At 32.3% G+C, this 22,873-nt stretch overlaps 2 protein-coding genes across 3 annotated transcripts in view; one reads left to right on the forward strand and one right to left on the reverse strand.

Annotated features, from left to right (window-relative positions):
• Positions 1–9,701, forward strand: part of LOC117180787 (mediator of RNA polymerase II transcription subunit 22) — a 32,261-nt gene extending 22,560 nt beyond the window's left edge. Inside the window, exons 2-3 of one of the 2 annotated variants that reach the window (XR_004468045.1) lie at positions 8,803–9,215; positions 9,306–9,701. Coding sequence is in view for 1 of the 2 variants with exons in the window: in XM_033373288.1 (XP_033229179.1) it covers positions 8,803–9,122 (320 nt within the window). In the remaining variant the exon portion in view is untranslated. Of the gene's footprint in view, positions 1–8,802; positions 9,240–9,305 lie in introns of those variants that run through there. The other variant, XM_033373288.1, reaches the window with a different exon arrangement.
• LOC117180786 overlaps positions 9,272–22,873 on the reverse strand; it is a 195,136-nt gene continuing 181,534 nt past the window's right edge. Inside the window, exons 3-4 of the mRNA XM_033373287.1 lie at positions 21,221–21,398; positions 9,272–12,896 (exon numbers count right to left, since the gene is read on the reverse strand). Coding sequence (XP_033229178.1) covers positions 12,688–12,896; positions 21,221–21,398 — 387 coding nt within the window. The 3' untranslated portion in view covers positions 9,272–12,687. The remainder of the gene's footprint in view (positions 12,897–21,220; positions 21,399–22,873) is intronic.

The following is a 22,873-nucleotide window of genomic DNA, read 5'->3' on the forward strand; positions in this document are numbered from 1 at the left end:
TTTGCATGCCTCGAGGTGCTGCCCTCTTCAACTTTTCGACGTTTCTATGGCAACCGCGTCCTTTGCCTACGTCTACGGGAGGGATGGGGCCAAGCCGAAGCCGAATCGAAAGTGCCGGTGATTTTCTGTTTCTCGATTCTCGCGCTTGCTTTCGCCAGCCATATCTATAGCTGACTCGGGGCTGTCTATGCACACCGAAAATATTATAATTAATGAAGGCCTAAAATTATTATATTTATTATTATGGTAAAATTAATTAATTTGTTTTACAGTGTCTTTTTAAAAAAGGGACATTTTCGAGATGCTAAATAAATTTTAAAAGTATATAAATCTTAAGTTAATTCAGAATTTAGTTAAATGAAAAAATTGAATAAAGCTTAGTTAAATTAATTTCTCGTCTGGCCTCTTTTAAAAGAGAAATTTTCGAAATACTATATAAATAAGTTTTAAAAAATTCTTGTCATATTTTAGAATTGTAGCGAAATTTCAAAAACTATTTTAACAAATATAATTTTTACAAAAATAGTGAATTGAAGGTTCGAATACTTCACTCTATAAATTTATTCTACGTGTATTTTTAAATCCTAAAATATTGTATTATTTTTTCGCATAATTAAGGTATAACTGAAGTAATATTTACACTTCTCTGTAGTGTCGAATTGACAATTTACATTTAATTCCGAGGAAAATTTAAAGTTTTCATGACTCATTTAATTATTTATCAAAATTATATTCAAATAATGTTTTTTGTTTGTTTTTGTTTCTTGATTATTTGAAACGTGTAATAGTTTTCCGTATAACTTGTTTAATTACAAAAACCAGTAACTAGACTGTGCCTTGCAAATTAAAATTTAATTTTACAAGTTTGAGGGCAGTTAAACACTTGCAATTCTTATGCTCATCAGAATTCACAACTTTCAAAATATCCAAATAGCTTATAAAAATAATTCAAAGAATTGAAGAATCCAAAAAAATTCTAAAGAAATATAAGGCGTTTAGGGGTGCATCTCAGCAGCTAAGGCTATTACAAAAAAAATGGAAAAGGAAAGAATTACAAAGAATTAAAATAATTCAATAATTTTTTGCGAGCCGGGAAATGACGGGAAATTCGCTTCCTTGATTAAAAAGGCCACCTCGATTTCACAGTATCTACAAATTATTATATTTATTTTTGTTTTCCTGTAAAAATAGTTATACTTTTTCGTACTTGTAAAAAAATTCCCACCAAGGATTGAAAAAATTTTCGAATCCATTTCTAATCAAGAATAGACAAGTTGCAATTTTCAGAAAAAAGTCATTTTTAACACAAAACACCAAATTGCCAACAAAAAAGTTAAATTTTAAGCCAAAGACGTAAATCTTGCTGAAATATAATTGAAAAAAATTGGATTTAACGAAGACGAAAAAAACACGGAAAAGTTCATTTACGAACGAGTCCTACTTTAATTTTCTACCATATTGTTAAATCATTAATAAAAATAGACTAATTTAGAACTTAACAATTGCATTTTTAATAAAAAGGTGATGTAAAAAAATCCAGAAAATTAATTTTCGACCGAAAAGATGAATTTTCAACAAAACAAAAGAATGTTCTACCAAATAATTAAATTTTAAATTTATAAAGTATAAATTTCAAAAAAAAAATGGAAAATTGCAATTTTCAGATAAAAAATTAATTTTGAACTTTTTTAATTTTGAACTTTTAACCAAGTCGTTTAATTTTCAATTAAAGAAGATAAATTGCGAACAAAATAGTTACATTTTTAACCAAAGAAATGAATTTTCCAGTATTGTATGAATGATCTACCAAAATAAGACGAGCTTTCAATAAAATATATTAATTTTTAACAAAATCTTTCAATCTTAAAGCCGGGAGGACGATTTACCTATAAAAAGGTCGAATTTTCAACAAAAAATATGATTTCTTATAAAAAAAAGTAAATTTTCTGCCAAAAAGTAAAATTTTTATTAAACCAATTTTTTGGGTATAAAACTGGTATAATTTGAAATAAAAAACCTAATTTTCTACAGAATAGTTCAATTTTTTACAAAATTGCTGAATCATCAACCAAATTAGATTAATGTAGACCCAAACAGTTCCATTTTTAATAAAAAATTATGAATTTTCAACGCAGATAATTTGTTTTTGGTAGAAAAAGACAAATTTTTAGCAAAACACATGACTTTTCAATAAGAAAGGAGCAATTTTTAACCAGAAAATATTAATTTTTAATACAAATATATATTTAAATCAAAAATGAAATGTTTACCTTGTTAGTTAAAAAAAATTAATTCATTTAAAAAATAAAACGAATTTTCAACAAAATAGTTACATTTTTAACAAAAGTGTTCAGCCTAAAAATGACTTCTTATCCGCAGAAGATTATTTTTCTAATAATAGAATAGTTAAATTTTCGAGCAAAGAGGTGAATCTAAAACCAAAAGAATAATTTTTTACAAAGTGGTTCAACTTTTAACAAACTTCTGAATTCCTAACGAAACAAGATGACTTTTTAAAAAAATAGTTGCATTTTTTACAGAATAATGAAATTTGCAACTAAATACTGAAATTTTTAACCAAACGAGTTGAATTCCGAACCACAAATATAATAGTTGACTTTCTACCAAAAAGAATTTAAGCGAAAAAAACGAGAAAAGGGGGTTCTTAAAAACAGAGAAAAAAAGAACAATTATTTAAAAGTTTTTAATAAGGAAACATACTAAATGTTATCTAAGTTCATAAATTGTCTTCCACTGACCCCGAACCCCTGTTCGAACCATAGTTTTTAGCATGACTCCCCCCCCCCCCATGCAATTAGTAATTCAGTTTACTGACGGCCCTTTAAAGTTTCGATTTTTGTACAAAAAATAATGAGAAATGAAAAATCCATTTTGTGGTCAAACTGTTGTAGGATACGAAAGAAGATGAATCAACAAAAATTGTCATCTCAAAAAAGATCTACAAATTCGTTAATAATCACTTCTTGATAGGAGGCGTAGTTTTTGTCTTGATCATAAAAATGGTATTAAATATCAAAATGAAAAATTTGTGATAGGTTTTGAAAAATCCTACAAAATTTCTTTAAACCACTTTTCAATAGTACTCTTAATTTTGTTTTATCGTAAGTAATATATGCAGATAATTGAAAATTCCAATCTTATGCCAAAAGACGCGAGATACGTAAAAAATCTAAAAGAAGTCTTGTAGGATATTTTGCTTTATACACATATAAAAAATAATATGCAACCAAAATCCTATTATTAACATAACAACGTGAGATAGAGAAAAATGTCTAGAAAAAGGATTGTATTTTTTAAGTTTATTTTAAGGCGGTTCAGAAAATATAAATTTACAACTGTCTGTCAAAAAACGAGTGCGCAGCGCGAGTGTGACGATAATATTGTGTACGCGCCCCAGGCTCGCTCAAACTTGCGAGCCACGGTCACAGCCCACGATGAGAATTGCTCACGACAATAAACAGTTCATTTACGGATTATTTTGTTACAAACTAACAATTAAGAGATAAATGTTTTTGAAACTTTCCAATAATTTCTGACCTTTTACCTTAAATTGAGAAATTTAAGGGTACATAAATTTCTATAAAATATTATATAAAAAAATATAAAAAATAATGTTATTATATAAGTTTATCGTTTCATTATATTTTATTTTATTCATAATTAATTACACAAACATACAAATTTACGAATTATTGTTTACTTAAATTAATAATCGTGAGGGAGGCGGTATTCTTATAAAATTTAACTCTACATCTAAAAACTCCAAATCGCTAATTATACATGCGAGAACGCTATACGATCATATTTATTTAAAAAATTAATTATTTTAAATTTCAACTCAATATATTTATCAATTAAAACTTTTAATGTCTTCAAACGCATAGTTTCATTTAGTAGAATTTCTACTACGATACAAGTATATTTTTATTCAATTTAAAAGTAAATCTTATGCATCTACATATTTTCTTGGTGCAAAATCTATTCAAATAATTGATTCATTAATTGAAAATAATCAATCAAAATTCTCAATATAAAATTCGTATTTTATATTTTTAAGTATTTAGTATTTACCGACTTAGTATTGGCTATTTGATGCACTTGTTCGACGGGTGAAGGTTGCAGGGGTAAAGTAGTTGGTGGGTGCGATCTTCGGGTTGAAAGGCATGGGGGGATCGGTCAATTTTCGCCGGGAGCGCCTCTACAAATAGTTCCTCGAACTATACACGTGCCGCATCTAGGCTTATAATATCTTTGCTTGTAACGACCTATATTCAAAACATCAAAAGATTTAAGAAAACGCACTATATCTCACTATTATCACCAAAAGTCAGAATTATAAATTAAAACCCGCTATTTTATTATTTAAATAGTTTTTACACATAAGACTCAATGTTTTTCTGGAGCAGGACGAATGACGCGCTATCTGGTGGCTAGCGGATGAGTTCACCCGTTATGTGGAACTAGACTGGTCTCGAAACGTAACTATAAGTTTTTTATCTGGTGATTAATTTAATAAAACTTTCTAATGGTCAAGAAGTCGTCGAAGTATGATTTAATTTATTATTGTTATATAACGTATTGTACACGCTGAATGCGTATACCAGTCGCTAGACCATAATTTGTTTCTTATAATTTTGCGAAAAAGCAAATGGTATACAGGTGATTGTCAAATTGCAGGCAAGCTTTAGTACGTATTGTAGCAATCATATTTTCATTAGGCATATCACATTCAACAATCAAAGTTTATTGTATCACATTTGAAAATTTAAAATCCAAAAGGGGCATTTATGAAAATAAGAAATAATAATTAAATTCGTACATTAAATATGTAACGCGGATTTGAGGTTAGGAGTTTGCTGAAGAAGAGCGCGAACCTTTAAAGATTTAAAAGCTGTAACGCATGCAAATTAGAAAGAACTAAATATTTAACCACATATTGTAGATTATTTTCACGAACATAAATAAGGTAGCGTAGTAAATTAGAAGTCTAATTGTTTATAATTTTCGGTTATTTCAATAAACACGTTATGGATTAAAACTAAATAACATGTTAAAGGCAAGTGGAAACAATATGCATGTAATACAGTTTAAGATTTAACATTAACTAAGTCAATTTACATAACTTATTATGCATTCTTTAAAAAGTATCAATCTATAATGATTATATTTTCTCAAAGTCTAATTGTAGTTTCATATAGTAAAAGAGTAAGGTAGGCCTCGTTTCATAGTTTTTGCGGACTAAGTAGCATTACAAACATTTTACAATACAAATAATAAATACTCCTTCAATGGAATTTAGTTATTCCTTAAATTTGTATTTTAAAATGTTAAAGAGCCTTTTAATGTGGTATTTATTGTGGTTAATTTGCAACATATTTCCAAATTTGTCTTTACATCTTACTAACGCGGGTTAAGAAATAATAAAAAAAACCATCCTCGCGCATGCGCAGATACACACGGCATCATAGCATCACACGAATTACGGCAGAAAACGACGAAGTTTATCCTTTCTTAATTTTTATACAAAAATAATACATTCCATTCACAAATAAACGCCTGAGCGTTAGATAAAAACCTGCTGATCAGGTAACGAAGATGGTTTATATATATTTATTTTACTCCAAAACTGTTTTTTAAGCAATATCACTGATGACGATTTTGTTATCAGAATTTACTTTTGAGTTTTATTATCCGATTTAAAAAAAATATGTTTATATTTCATGTTAAAACTGACAGACAATGTTGTGTTCACGGACACGCTTAATAATTCTGTGTTTATTACTCGACTGTAACTGCAAAAAATATAACTAGGAAAAAAGACTCACGTAAATGACGATTAAAACGACAAAAATTGAGGGACATACTTTAAGGTTTATACAATAATATTTCTTTAGCGTGAAAAATTTGCATAAATTAAAGTTTTGTTCCTCTAAAGTTTACAAACTTGATACATTAGATGTTTTTTAGTCTAACTGTAAAAACAAAGGAGAAAATCCGTATCTCCTTGTACAAATTGAGGTTGGGACCCCTAACGCTAATCACGTTTGGGGTGTTCTTATATTAAATTTAAGTCCATAGGAACCGAAGTTTTAAAAAAACGAACTGAACATTTTGTAGAGGATCATAATAAGTCTTTATTAAATAAAAATAAGTCAGGGTTTTTAATTTATTGTTATATTACTGGGACTTCAAGTTTGTCTGCAATTTAACAATCACCCATACGCTAATTTATTGTTAAAAAATTATATGAATTTTTACAACATTCAAATTGTTTTTTCGTAAGGTTATGCAAGTTCGAAAAGTTTGCCAATGATTATATTAACATTTCACCATATAAACTCTGTACTAAATCGCAATTCAAAAGCGATTGTATAATCTTATGCCAAGTACTTTTTCATGATTTACATAACAAAAATAATAATTCTGTAAAATGTCATGCAGGAACTACTTGTTTTAGAAGTCCATTTCTTATTGGAACTTTCATGAATTATTTCAAAGTTTCACAAACACAACTTTGCACAAACTAATTAATCGTTCGGAAACATTAATCTTTTCTTGCAAAATGATAATTTAATTATATTGTCAGTGCAAGCGAACGGTCTTATTTTATTTGCTCATAACTCCTCAAATATCTCTAATTGTTAGTACTTAAATTGTCATAGGCGAACTAATCGTTCCTGTTTTTTTGTCACTATCACCTGGTCTAAATCAGCAGAAACTTACACCAGAATAAAGCCGGGAGTGAAATATTCCTGCGGGAGATTTCCTGTATTTCATAATACGTTCGTTTTGTAATTTTTTCAAAGTTCCCAATTAGGAAGCATATAATTTCAAAGTGTTTAGAATAAGTAAAATTTAAAGGTTCACAATGTTTCTCGCAATACTTACAATTCTGTAATTTTAATTGGTGAAAATGAGTGATTTTTGTTATTGACATAATCACATCTTTTAGTAAAAAAATCCATTCAGTCGTTTTGAATGTCCCTTAACACTACGTGATATTATGATACTTATTGATAATATATTTATCGCCCTTAAAATTTACATAATTTTTATTCAAAATTATGGCTTTGAATGCGCTATTCTATAAAAACATTTAATCTGAGGCCTTGAAACTAAAGTTTTTACTGAAATTAATTTTTAGATTAATTGTTGGAGGTTTCAAATTAAAAACTTGACAATATTGTAGTTTCAAATCCAAATAATTTTTCAAATTGACAAGACCATGTCGCTATTAAATAATCAGAAATTTCATATTAAAAGCCTTGATAGTTTTGAATTTAATAAATTTATATGTAAATATAAAGCAATTTCGAACTGCAAAGCTTAAGATTGCGCAATTTCAAAAAATGGAATTTTATTTCTGCAATCTTGTTGTTTATTATTTATTTTAATTTTCAATGTAATATCTTAAAATCTTGCGATTTTTAGTTGAAAATTTAAATAAATAAGTCCTTTCAAATTGAAAAATATATAACTGGAAATTTTCAACAGTAAATAATAGTTCTAAAGGAAGATTTGAAATAAAACAATTAAAAATGAGGTTTAAAATAAAAAATATAAGAATTAAACCATGTAACTGAAATTGATACAGCAATAAATGAATCATTTCATTAATTTGAAATGACTACAATAATTTTAGAGTTCTGAATTTACATGTTGAACGCTCAATTAATAAAATTTCCTTTCATAGATTTTAATTTTGCAACTAAACTTTAATGTGTTGAATTTTGGAAAGTTTATGAGCAATTAAAAAACTATTTTTTAAGCGATCTAAATTTAATTTAAATAATTGAAATTTTGAAAGGTTTGATTATAATAAAAGTTTTAATATCACATTTTTTGGTAACTATAAATTTTGTCAGTTTTAAAAGAATTTCGCGTTCTTTTAAGTTTCAAGGTTTTAAAGTAGAAATTTTTGTTTGTCTAATTAGCTTTAATGTAAAATTATAATTTCGTTATCTAATCATTTAAAATTCTCGAATTTCAGAAGCCTTGACTTGGAAAGATTCAATTTAGTTTTCAATATTGAAAATTGTTCAAATCGAAAAGTTTTCGGTTTTTAATTATTTAATTTTGAACGCTTTTAAGTATACGTAATACAATTTTAAGTATTCTGAATTTTAAATGACCTAATCTTAAAATATTCAATTTGTAAGGTTTTTACACTGTCCTATTTTGTAAATTTTTAATCTGGAATCATAGTGTATCGTGATTGTTCAATTCAAAGTAAAATTGTTTACATTGGAGGGCTTCAATTTAGAAATTATACAATTTAATTCTTTTTTCTTATTAAATTGTCCAAAATCGTTCAATAATTTTTTTTCAATTTCAGAAGCCTTCAATTTGTAATTAATAATAATTGTTAAACCAAATTTAAAAACTAAGATTAAAAAATTGGTTTTATAATTGAATTTTAAATTTCAATACTTTTCATCTTGGGAAATAAAAATCCAGAGACGTGAACGCGCGCGATTTGCGAGCGTGAAACTACTGCTAGTGTGTAATAAAATGTATCTTTGCATTTTCCTTCATCAGACACATACGTTTCCTTATCCCACTTATGCATATGATTCAAAATCAATTGATTTCTTGCAAAAGGGTTTACTGAGGCTTATCGATCTTCACAATTGGTCATATATGTGCAAAAACTGTGTTTCACAGAGAGAGACCATTTTTCCTAAACCATGAGAAATCAGGAACATTTACCGGGAGAAAGAGGGGAGTAGAAAATGTGGAAATAGTGGTCACCCTGATTATGTTATTTTTTTCCTTTTTCAGAAATAGTGAAGCTTGCCAAGACCGAAAGCGATACCCAGCTATCGCGAATGACGCAATGCGAGCAAGATACATTTGAAATGCACGTGAGGGCTGCAAACATTGTCCGAGCTGGCGAATCATTGATGAAATTAGTCTCGGACATCAAGCAGTATTTGATTCTAAACGACTTTCCTTCCGTGAACGAAGCCATAACTCAAAATAGTAAACTCTTCAGAACGAAACAGGCAGAATGTGATCAGAAGTTGGCTTCCTTGAGAGACGACATGGCTGCTGATTTGTATGATTTGGAAGAAGAATACTATACATCTATATACAAATAGCTCTAGCAAATGAAGAAAATTCGGGACTTGATCCAGAGACTCGATATTTTCACGGAATTGTACATTGTTTATTGAAATAAGTGTATTCTAAAAGTAAATATAATTTTTAAGGAGCAAGAGTCTTTTTTATTGTTCAAGTCAAATGCCAATTTCTGTTGTACGCAGCGATTTTTATTTTTTCAGGAATTTATAACACACAAACAGTACAACACACAATACCGCTAATTGGTAGATATATGTAATAACATGGACGCATGAATTAGAAGGAGCCAGCGTAATAATAGGCGCGCAAAGTAAAGCACAACTGGTTCGAGTGGAGTTCCTCCAGGGATAGTTGAGAGAGACACTGGGTATTCCAATTCAGCTTGGTGCCGCTGTACCGAATTTGGTTGGGTTGAACGAGTTGACGCGATTTTCAAATCACAATTTTAATTGCCAGAGGATGGATTTAATGCAGGATAGAGACAAGACCGATCATGCAAATATTGTAAATTATTCGCAAGGTAATATGTATTTCCGAACATATATATTTTAAATTTTCATCTATAAAAGAAATAATAAAAAATTACACAGTTCAAACTTTTTGCGCCCTAATAAAAATATCAAGGTTCCGGCACAGCGGCGACAATTGGAGGAGGACGTGTCACACATTTCCTGGAGGATCTGCTGTACTTTCGGGAGAATAGATCAATAGTCTTTGTGAGCCTGGGTCCTTCTATAATAATGCACACGTCCATGTGTATGATTTCAAGCTTTGAATATTAACCATTATCGTAGATTAATACTATTTATTTTTCGCTTATTTGGGTAATGGTTCACCAACTTCCGCGGAACTACACAGTCAAGTCTCCTTGATAATGTACAATAATAATCTACACAATAATTAAATCACTCCTCTGAGAATAATGAGGAGATCGTAAACGGCGGTATATTGAATCGCGAAACAAACTGCACTGTCGAATCTCAGAAATTATGAACCGATTCAATTTTCTAGAAAATTTACATTATTAAAGTTTAGCTGACAAGATTGACACTAAAATTGAAGTTTTCGCTTTGAGACACTTGATCGAAGTATCTTTAAGCACTCGAACTTGAGCTTTTTATTTTGAGTACATTTGAGTACCAAACACAGTTGAGTTTTTCGTTCTTTCGATTTTCGGGTGCTTCGATCAGCAATCAGATAAGTATACAGAATTGATAGAAATGCGTTTCGGAATTTTTCGCGTTATACTGACAATTAATGAGAATATCACAATGTAAGATGCTAAAGATGTGAGACTGACCTACTGACTACGCATCAAACAATAAAAAAAAGCAAAAGACAAAAAAAGAAAATCGTTCAACGAAAATAGTACATCACAATGACAAAGATCCGCCGAACCAAAAAACTTAAACACATTTAAAAAAAAGACCCAATCGAGGAATCAAAAATATCCCCAAAGAATCGTCGTGTTCTTCATAACCGGTTCGCGATCTCGTAATAAATTAGATTTACGTTTACCATATGTAACCATTCGCGAAGAAAGGGACCTAACACGCGGTAGCGTCATTTTACAGGATGAGCGATTAATGAGGCGGTCCAATACAAGGAACTCCATAAGAAGGCCTCACTTTGCAGTTTAATAACAATATGAATTTTTCAGATGTAGTAATAATATTTTTTATTATGAAAGCGAAAAAAACAACTAAAAATCGATTTTTTTCCCGCGTTAGGTCCCTTTTTCGCAGTCAGTCGCACGCACGCACCCACGCACACACATGTTGATTCAATCACACATCAAATGCTAATACAATTTAAGAATATATTTTAACAAGTTCCTCTTAAAGAAATCCACTTGTTTGAACTCTTCGAGACTAATCGAAGCATTTTTTTGTTCTTGACTGCAGGAACAAAAATAATTTAGTATATATACAGAATTAGATTCGCTTAATATTAATTGATTGAGTACGCCGAGCTTTACAAGCTTTTGCCGTTTCCAAAATTATGAAACCGAAGACAATGATTAAGAACGATTTAGAGAGTGGTTTAATTCGTCAGAGAGCTGGGCAATAATTTATAACTAAATTCTCTTTGATTATATTATGATTATTCACAGTATGGAATGTGATTAGTTGTTAGAAATGATAATTTACTTTGAAAGGTCCAATGTTTGAATTACTATGAAATACAAGGTGACCATTACAAATATTGTATTCAATTTTACTAGACTTTCGTATACTTAAAGTTTCATTTCGATAGCCCAGCTCTATAATTTTCACAATCATCGACGATTTTAAGCGTGAATATGAGACGCTCTGACATACCCTGGAATGAAATTATCGAGTGTATAATTCTTACAATTTGCAAGGATCGAAAGTTGGGTGTGTAATTACTAAATACTTTTATGTAAACTTACGCCCTACTTTGGCGTAACTTTTACAAATATAAAGTTGTATGTATGTTTTTCCTCTCATTTGTTTCAAAAATCACTTACAGTTAGTGAATTTCATTGACGCCTAAAAAATTCTCGCATAAAACTGCGAACTTGGGATAAAGTAATTTAAAAAATCTCTGTATTATTAAATCCTTCTGGATATTAATCCTCCAAAAAGATTGTATGCGCTCTGGTACGACGGAAGATCGATCAGTGGTTTCACCGCGTTGATTGACGTTTGAAAAGTCTCATCGCTGGCAGTTTTTGACGCTTCACATAAAAAATATTTGCGTGCTTGTTACAATAAAAGAGTACAAAGTAAGTGCATAATGGAATGACATAGTTTAGTTACTTCCTTATCTACGTCTAATCAACTTTCGGATGAAATTACGCCGCAACCTTCAATTCGGTATTTTCACTTGTAGCACCAACTAACTTCACTTCGCTGAGGGGAAAACAATGGGGCATATCCTTATTTTTGTAATATCTTTCTAATGAATAATAATTATCATTTTATTATTTCATTAAATAGTCCTTAAAAAATAAAAACTATTTGTCAAAAATACTTGCATAGAAAAAATTACTTTTTACGAAGATATTAGCCAAATAGTGAAAACATGGACCGCATTCCGTGGATTTGGTCCATTGTTTTCCCCTCAGCGATCAACGAAGTGAAGTTAGCTGGTGGTTCAAGTGAAAATAACTAATAGGAACCGAATTTCGAATTGTAGCGAATCCTTCGGAAAAATTAATTCAAATTCACTTGCTACATTCAATGGAATGACAATAAATACAATTACCAGACCAATTTTTTTTTAACCGCTTGTTTAAATCCAAATGAAAATAAATATGTAGGTGACTTACTGGAGTTTTATAACAATTTTCTGAAGGAATTGCGTTCTGGTACTGTAACGACTTTTTCGTTTAATTCACCATTTGCATTTGATTTCTTAATTTAAGAATTACTCTCTGACCTGAAAGGAACTATAGACATTCTTCAGCTTAACGTAACTATGCTTAAAGACAGCATTATGCGAACGATGGTTGAGCAGAAATAAGGCTTCTTCTTCAGAAAAAATGCTTTTCTACGACGACATTCTTATACACGTATTGCCTCCACTTCTTTTTAAAGAAATGCTGCATTTGAATTTTTAGAACAACATGTCCGCAGTTGTCTCAGAGCCCCATGCTTCAGGATTTTGAGCTGGCTTGATATAATCTACTTCAGTAAGACTCTCAGGTTGCGCAGTAGAGGTTGCTGTTGGAAGTATGGAAATCGTCGCCCTGGTAATTCCCAGCTCAAATCCCTCGGAAGTTAAGTCGACCTTGCTTGGTGTATATGTTGCAAGTGCTCCTGCACCTATCAAAAATAATTTAATATTAGCAATGTATGAATATAAGGGCTCTGCAATATTTGCAACACTGCAATAGGTATGAACGTGAATTTATTGTCAGTAAATTCTTGTAGCACTTAAGGCAAAATGCTACCTTTATCCCTAATAATTATTCTTTGCAGTTGAAACTGTTGTCAATTTTATGATGGGTTGAAGATAAAAATTAAGCATTATTTACTATAATCCTGAATATATTTTCCCTCATAATAGCAAACGAATGGCGCTTCAAGTTTCATTCTCAATTTGTTATCAACTGTTTAAACATAGCTTGTTTAAAAAAAGGTTAACCAAATTTTTACCACATATTTTGAGTCTTAAATAAGTTTGAAATTATGTTGGGTAACGTAAGTGGTTTTGTTTCTGATTTTACTAATGGCTGAAACAAAAATTTTTAAACACAGATTAAAAAAATTGTATGGTTATTTTGAGAGCCCTAAATGTCCTGAATTAGCCCTAATTTACAGATCAAAGAAATTTCCAGAGATTTTATTTTTACATTCTCATTCATGAGAGTGTAATGTTTCGGCACGTACAGAATCCGAAAATCATAAAATTTTGTCGGTGTCTGCCTGACTGTGTGTATGGTTACCTGAATGTAGTAGCCACGCTATCTTTTGAAAGATTTGTCCAATCGAGTCCGCATTTCATACACTTCTGAAGATCCCCAAAATGAAGGTTAAGTTTATTAATCAGACATTTCCAACCAAAATTAAGAAATTGAGAGCATTTTCAAAATTAAAACTTTTTTTTTTAATTTTATAAATTTTTGTCAAAGTTTCTTATAGATGGGTAAAATACTTGCAAAATATCTAAATAAAATGTTTTATTTTGATGGAAATTAGAAAAGTTATATACTTTTCAAAAATTTGAAAATTTTCAGAAATTTGAAAATTTTCAAAAACTAGAAAAAAACATTTTTTTACAGATCCAAAAATTTCATTCCAAATTTTCACTAGATACCATATATATTTCAAAACTATTCTAGCAGAATTTTTCGATTAACCCACAATTTAAAAAAATTATGTCTGTATAACTGAACTGTTGAGCGCGAAGCGCGACTATCGCAATCAGAATGTAGTCGCCAAGCCCGTAGGTGCTTTGAGAACCTTCTTTGATGTCAAATTAAAAAAATTTTTTAGCTTCACTTTATGATTGTAGTTTATGAGGGATTTGAATTAATAAATTTGATATAATTTAATTATACTTAAAAAATGGGAAAGGATTAAACAACCACAGCAGTGCACAAATGTAGAGAGTAGTACAGAAACCGAGCGCGGAACGCGAGATAAATATATTGTCGAGCGCGAAGCGCGAGAACCAACAGTCGCGCGCCCTTGGCGCGCTCAAATTTGCAAGTGAGGCGCGCTATGAGCATGTGCCCACGAAGCGGCCGGATTTTTTCTATGTGTGGTTCTGCTAGCTTAACGATAAGCTAGCATGACCAACGGATGATTTTTTTTTTTAATGGAGAGCATTAAATTTGGAAAAAGAGTATTAAATTAGCATTAAATGAACATTTCTTAAATTAAAAGTTGAATCATTTTAATTTTAAACAGTTTAAGAATCCTTAAAAATCTTGAAAATTTTTTTAAACATTCTCGAAACATGTAAATGCTGTTTTACATTTTTTCAAATTTTAAATTATGTTGGAAATTTTTTGGAAATTTTTTTAAAACTTCTTAACATCTTCTACAATTATTGGAATTCTTCCTAAAATTTTTTTCCATTTTTTTCGATGAGAAAGACAGATGCCACCAGACGCCAGGAGGAGAATACAGAAGTTTCTTGCTGACCTATCGCGTCTCTTCAGCGATCTCCCTGATTCTTTAAAAAATTCACCAAAGCCCTACATGGTTGAGAGTTTTTGGAGAAAGGTATACAAGATCCCGAAACCACTGGAATTCCAGGAAAATACTAAAAATATCAACCACTTTAAGGAGCTTTGCAACAAACTCATAACATCTGAGGAGGAATCTCCATCAATCACTGCCGAAGAGGTGAAGAAAGCACTTGGAGACACAAAGAAGTTTTCCGCGCCAGCAGGCCAAAAAATAAACGTTTATCTATATTTAAGAAGTTTTCTGCTGCATGACCAGGTGGTATCAAGAACTTCTGGTGGAAGAAGTTTTCTTCTATACAATAACATGTGGCTCGCGTTTTTACCTCATATTTAAATTCAGAGACGCCCATTACGCAGTAGCTGGTGTTAGGACACACTATACTCCTACCAAAGAAAGACGATCCCCAAGTGCGAAGTCACATACGGCCCAACCTTGGCCCATAGTCGGCAAAAATATTTGCGAAGCTCGGCTGTCATTATCGCGCCAATGACGGAATGATAACTATGGCCTGCACTTGGCAGCCAAGGTTTGGCTGCCATTGTCGGCCGAACACTGGGTACCAGTATTGGACCAAACCTAGCTGCCATCGTCGCGCCATTGCCGGATTGATAACTATGGCCTTGACTTGGCAGCCAAGGCTTGGCTACCATTGTCGGCCCAAGATTGGGTATCAATACTGCTATAGTCTAAGGTCTAGGGATATAACTAAAAAGGTATTTAAAAAATAAATATCAATTGATCGCGAGTACTTTGAATATAAATATTAATGGTCCTGTTTAGATTGAATACATATATCACATTTTGAACATTATATTACAAATAAAATTTCTAACGCTACGGGGTATCGAACCTACATCTATATACCTAAATCTATCGCCTAGCAGTCGGGAGTTCTAAACACTGCGCTAAACTGACAAGTTCAAACACTGTGAAAAAGCCATCCTCATAAGCTGCAGTTCAGAAAAGTTAAAGAACCAAATTTTAAGCTCTCTTTTTAAAATTATTTATTAGTATGCGACGTAGTGTAAATGTAAAATACACGAACTCTTAACAGGAATAGAAATACAATAATTTTTAAATAAATAATTTAAATCGATTACAATTTTTGTTCCCGTAATATTTCGTTTTTTTTCGTTGTAGCCTACTTTACAATTTTTTGCAATGACAGAAAATGTAATTTTTCATAGACATTTAAAATTTTTAATGACAGAGCTTAACAAATTTTATCGTGCACTTTGACAATTTTTCAATAAAATGTTTTTTTATGTTTCGTGTACGATTAGTTTATTAAGTTCTAAAAGTGAGACTTGGCGAAATAAAGTGCCGATTCTGGGCCAAGTATCGGTGGAGGATCGGCAAATATAAATAGCCAATATAGGCTGCCAGCACTGGCTCAACACTGGGCCAATTAAAATGCCGACATTGGCCCAATAACTTTGGCCGGCCTTTGGCTGCCAAAATTGGACCAACGCTGGGCCGTATATTCAGCTCCGGAAATTAGTACTTACGGACTTGTATAACCCAGGGAACTACAGGCCAATAACGACAAAAATCATCGGGAGCAGAAAGTCACTCATGTGTTTTATACGGATGACCTGAAGATATATACTTCTAGTTCAAAGCAACTTCAGAGTGCTTTTAATATTGCCCAGGGGTACACAGGAGAGGACTTTCGATGGACTTTAGATTGAAAAAGCGATCCAAGATTAATAAGATTAATCTAAAGCTGGGTCAAATTACTGGCGTTCCCGGGGCCAATGAGCTTGTGGATATGAGAGGAAATATTTAATGTATACACAGTGGAACCGCGGTCAATCACACCTATGGCCAGGCATCATGCCCGTGAGATGGGTGCTAAAAGGCACGACGATATCACAAAATAAACAGGCCGGCGAAACCCTCGTGTGTCTTGAGAAGAAGGAGTTGACCAAAGGCTGCATCCAATTCGCAAGTGCCTCGACATGTTTTTTGCACTCTGGTATGACTTTGAGATTATGAACCAGTAATAGTTTCGAAATTCCAAGATCAACGATCACAAGGACAATTATTTTAACCGAATATTTTGGGTACAATCCCTGCAGCTTCCTTTTAAGGTATTGACACCTCTCCTCCTTTTTCTTCTCCTTAGCAGCGATATTATATTCGGCCGGAGTCGAGAATTTAATTACGAATATAGTATAAGTACAGTATATTACGAATATAGCCTCGAGTGTGCAACAGAAACTGCTGTCAGAAAATCGCAGTTTCAGATAATTCGGCACTTCTCGCTTTGGACAATTGACGTGAGCCTTGACGGCGTGGGACTGTGATCAAATTGAAAAGTGAATTTTAAATTTAAACTTCCCGGGATTTTCGAAACTGAACATTTTTTTCCATAATTTGGTAGTACTGTTAGTGACATCTGTGCCAAATTTCACATCAAAATATTCATTAGTGTTTGAGTTACGCTTTTTTTGTGAGGTATTAAAATTTAATCCTGCGATTTTTACAATGTCTTTATTTATTGAACAAAGAAGTTGCATTAAATTCTGTTTGCGGAATGAATTTTCGGCTGCGGAAACGTTGAGGAAGCTGCAGAAAGCATTTAGGGATCAGTCTCTGTCTTCCAAGAACGTTTACAAGAGAGCATTGTTTCACAAATGTTAACACGACGCTCTTTGTCGAAAAAATGGAGTGTTTTGGTACCAATCCAGATTTGACTCTTCTCAGTTCCAAATCGTTCTTCAAAATCGCTTGCACTGATCCAAATGATATTTGTAAACTATCAGCGACGTCTCTAATCGTCAATCGATGATTTTTTAGCACCATTTCTTTGACTTGCTTGACGTGATGTTCATCAGTTGATGATTTTCGCCGATTTGACACCACATTTTTTTCAACACTCTCGCGACCTGACTTGAACTCATTGTACCACTTGTAAACATTCTTGGAAGACAGAGACTGATCCCTAAATGCTTTCTGCAGCATCCTCAACGTTTCCGCAGCCGAAAATTCATTCCGCAAACAGAATTTAATGCAACTTCTTTGTTCAATAAATAAAGACATTGTAAAAATCGTAGGATTAAATTTTAATACCTCATAAAAAAAAGCGTAACTCAAACACTAATGAATATTTTGATGTGAAATTTGGCACAGATGTCACTAACAGTACTACCAACTTATGGAAAAAAATGTTCAGTTTCGAAAATCCCGGGAAGTTTAAATTTAAAATTCACCTTTCAATTTGATCACAGTACATGTAACAGCGGAACGGACAATATTTAAAGCACTCTGAAGTTGCTTTGGACTAGAAGCATAGATCTTCAGGTCATCCTTACAAAATACATGAGTGACATTATGTTCGCATGCAACGATTAGGTTGAACAGGAGAGATCGCCCGGTATTCGCGACCATCCTTGGATAATTGTTAGTGACTGCTCATTAATGATTGTAACCATATTCAACAGAAACCTAGGTACAAGGACCCTCTATCCGCAATCTAAGGACGCGTCCGGTCGCTTCGTCACAAGCCCCTCGCTTCAATATCAAAGAAACCGAAACCAAATTTATATATATTCTAAAACAGGTTGAACCACTGCACGGTCCTATTGCGAGCAAGTGCCATCTATGAAAATCACACTGGCTCCCAGTGAAACAGTGGTAACTAACACCCATGGGAACGTCTCACGATCGTGAGATAAGTGGGTGGTTACAGTCTGGGATAGACTCAAACGGAAAAATGTATCCGTAAAAAAGTTACGAATTTATAGCTAGTTCTAGGATACGGGATAAAAAAATGAAACATTAAATCCTCATTTCTATGAAATGCATAGATAAATTTGAAACTTTTTTATGAACAGTTCCAATTTCCTACGAACAGTTCTTCAACATTTCAGACTTAAATATAAAAAAAGGAACAATTTTATTTGTGCGATTTAAGTTATATTTATTTAAAAATTGACACCAATCTGAGGATTCGAACCCTCGAACTGCTGACTCGACAGTTTCTAAACATAAACCAAGAGTGCGTAAACATGCGCAGCCATTGAGCCTAAACAATATAGGTATTATAAAACTTCTAACCACTCACATGCCGAACTCGAACCACACAGGCGTGCACATGCGCATCGCGCATGTGGGTGAAATTGTGTGCGGGCCAGCTGAAGGCGAACCTACTTCCTAGTTCCTAGCTCTAGCCATTTTTATGTCTTATGGGGTTTAGTATATAAAACGTCTCCAAGTTTTACTTCTTCGATTTTGGTTAGGAAATTATACGTCAATTTATTTGAACTTTTATATGCTTGATCACTTATCAGTGAATATCAAATTTATCGCATTTTTATATCACAGAAATCTTTTGCAAAAGTTTTAGGCATATCAAAAATCGCATAAAATGGCAATATTTGGAGGCTCATTGTGCGCCTCGGATATATTTGTGTAACTTGATATTTTGAAGCAACATTTTTGAAACTATTGAGAACAGATTTCTAGAAAAAAAAACGAATAAATTTTTAATTTAATTGAGAAAAAAATCAGAAAAGCCTATTAAAAATAACACATTTCAGTTGAAGAAGACCAGCTGAAGAGACTGCAGGTGGACGGCTGCAAAAAAAGTTGACCCTCGTTCGGGCCTCCAATTGTGCACCGTATTTGCTGGGTCCCAAACGACGGTCACTGACAATGAGTAGAATAGCAGAGCAGCGCCGAATTAACATTTTTCGGGGCCTGGGGCTAAACCTCGAAGGTGCCCTCTTAAGGGCAGAGAAAATCCCAATTTTGCTGTAAACTTTATTAATTTTCTGGGGTCAGGGGCCCCCTGGGGCCTGGGGCACTAACCCCACCGTGCCCCTTGGTAAATTCGGCTCTGTAGCAGATTAATAATAAGTTAAGGAATCTATAACTGCTCTCCAGGTCGTACATCTAGCGGGTGTAAGGACTTCTCTACTTTAAATCAGGAAACTTTTAAGCTTCAGTGCAACGGCTAAAAATTTTTTGTTTGAAAATAAAAAAACATGGGTACATTTATTTGCCTAAGAGAACGATTTAGTTAACGTGCCCGCTGAAATTGATCAAATGTCATTTTTTGGGCCACCTTAATATTCGAATACAAAAGTAATATATGAGTGGCAGTTTCCGTTTTTTACGGTAGGAGTTGTACCTACATGTGAAGCTAACATTACTAATCATTTTTGAAAAAAAGTACAGGGCGCAACATTCTTTGCAGCCTAAATCAGCACTAAATTCTGGCATATTTCCCATGTCAATATGATACGTGTGGTAATTTCTATTTCATGGACCTTAATATGCATTAGTTCAATAAATAATTTGTTTTTATCTTAGAGTTTCAATCGAGAATACAAAATAATAAAACAAAAGAATTTTTCAAAGATAGTTTGCCAAATGGTAGCCAAGCTAACCAGCTGTGAATTCGATCTCGGATATGTTTCCACTTTGTTTCCATTTACAATGTGGTGCTCATTTGATGAGCACTTTACTTTTCATTATAATTAATTAACAAATAAGTTTGCTTTCCCATAAAAGAAGTAAAAAAAAATAAATCTAGCAAAACGCCTCGAATAAGTGAGTCTTTTATATTCTATTATGAACTCTAAATTATGTAAATAAAAACGTTTTTCTGTTTAAAACGGATTTTTCATACGATATAAATGTCCATAACTTCCGTACTCCTTAAGACAATGTAAGACAATAATATTATAGGTCAATCGATTTGCCTCGACTCAAGGAATCTTTTCCATTCTTGTATCAATTTTGAATTATGTTAATAATAAACTTACTCTTTAATAAAATGTATAATTATTATAGGTCAATTGATTCGTCTCAAGGAAAAAAATCTTTTATATTATTGCATCAACTTTGAATTATTCAAATGAAAAATTTAATTATAAAAACCGATTTAAAAAAGAATATAAAGGCTAAAAAAATGCAATTAATAATTATGGAAATGCTTAGGTCTGTTTTATGAAATTAGTGTTGGTAATAAGCCCTCAAAATTTTATCAATTTATCTGCAACCTTCTTCAAGGTTGGGGCCGTTCAAAAAATACGTAATGCTTTTTTTACAGTAAGTGTGTGTAAGTTTAACATTGACGTATCGCTCTAGGTGACCCCCTCCCCCCTAAAGATGTTACGTATTTTTTGAAAGGCCCCTTATCATGTTCACAAAAAAGGTTAACATCCCCCCACAAACACACATCCGCTCACACATACATCCGGAAAATTGATTAGAACATCGTATTAGACATTGTTAAATTGAGGAAAGTTTAATTAAATGAGTTAGTATAATGCCAGCTATAATTATATTTTGCGCGCGTTTCCTTCTCTTGCTAATATCACCTCTCTACTTTTATCATACAAGAAAATAAATAGTTTTTGTTATGGAAAGACGAGACAAGTATAGAGATTGATTAATTCGAAAGAAAGCAAGACGATAAAACGCGATTTGTAACTTACCTAGAAGTGAAGGTAAACCGGTTACAGATGTGGTAGATGGCCTAGTGTTGTTACTCGCCAACGGCTTACCGGAACCGGAAGTTTCTCCATCCGCGCTGGTCCCATCGCCCTCAAGCATGGAAGCTTCGCTTGGATATTCAAAAGTACGAGTAGCAGCGTCATCGAATTGAATTCGATGCTGAAAAAAAATATCATTGTAATCATTAATAATAATATTAATTAATAAATATTAGGGCGGGTTAAAAATATCAAATTCTTTCAAATACAAATGAAGCCCAAAAATTATTAGGATAAATTGGAAAGCTTATCTAATTTATTTTCTTAGTTTCATGAGATTTATAAGAATAATATTTTTTCCTATATAAATTCGAATTTTTTAAAAATTAACATAATTGATAAAATTAAGGGATATTTTTGGATATTTGCAAATTATTTCAAATTTTTAAAAATAATTTGTCTAAAAATAAGCTCAGTAAAATTATGTGATAATTATATTTAATATAAAAAATAATTAAAGGAACGTAATTGGAAAATATCCGACAATGTCCTTAATTTCGTTCGAATTCCCGGAATGTACATACATTACGAAATTAAATTAATATTAGAGATTCTTACAAAACTCTAAAAATACAAATTTTTTAAACTTATTTTTGGAAGCCAAAGAATATGGGTGAAAAGGATGCCGATTGGCCGAAACTATGGCTGTGCACTCCATCTTCATCCCTCATATGCCCCCTATACTATTACGACCTGTCTGGGATCCCAAAAAATATGCGTGCAAAATTTGGTGCCGATTCTCAAAACCTATAGGTTTTCAAAAGCATCGAACGTTTTAGACAACTTGATTTGATATATTTCAAAAACTGTGCCTCCCCCCATTACAGCTTCTCCCAATACTTTTACAACCTGTCCGGGAGCCCAAAAAATATGCGTAAAGAATTTCATGTCGATTTGTCCCAAACTGCGGCTTGCCACCCTCCTATTTTCATGCCTCCTGCCCCCTTCTCTTACGACCTGTCTATAAGCCTAAAGAATATACGTGCAAAATTTGGTTCCGATTGTCAAAACCCTGGCGGACCTAAGGAAACGAATGGAGCCTCTACAAAGTACCCGTAAAGACCCCATTGGGTCTCCATTCGGTTCATTTTTAAAAAACCCGAAAATACAGCAAAATCAACTTTTAAATTGTTGAAATTCGGATTATATATTAAAATTCCCTATACAAGATCAGGGAATAATCGCTATACTCTTTTTTTGCACTGTAAAGAGTTTAAAAAAATATAAGACGGATAACGCCTGTTGACTGCTACTTACAGGCGATGCGTTTGAAGTGTAGCAGTCAACAGGCGTTATACGTCTTATATTTTTTAAAACCTTCTTACCGTTGCAAAAAAACTATTGCGATGATTCCGTGATCTTCTATAAGGAATTTGAAAGTATAATCCGAATTTCAACAATTTAAAAGTTGATTTTGCTGTTTTTTCGAGTTTTTAAAAAACGAATCGAATGGGGACCCAATAGGGTCTTTACGGGTACTTTGTAGAGGCTCCATTCGATTCCTTCGGTCCGCCAGGGAACCTTTGGATTTTCATAAGCATCATACGTTTTAGGGCACTTGATTGGATATATTTCAAAAACTGTACCCCTCGCCTT

Source organism: Belonocnema kinseyi, chromosome 9, assembly GCF_010883055.1.
Source record: "Belonocnema kinseyi isolate 2016_QV_RU_SX_M_011 chromosome 9, B_treatae_v1, whole genome shotgun sequence".
Classification (NCBI taxonomy): Eukaryota; Metazoa; Arthropoda; class Insecta; order Hymenoptera; family Cynipidae; genus Belonocnema; species Belonocnema kinseyi.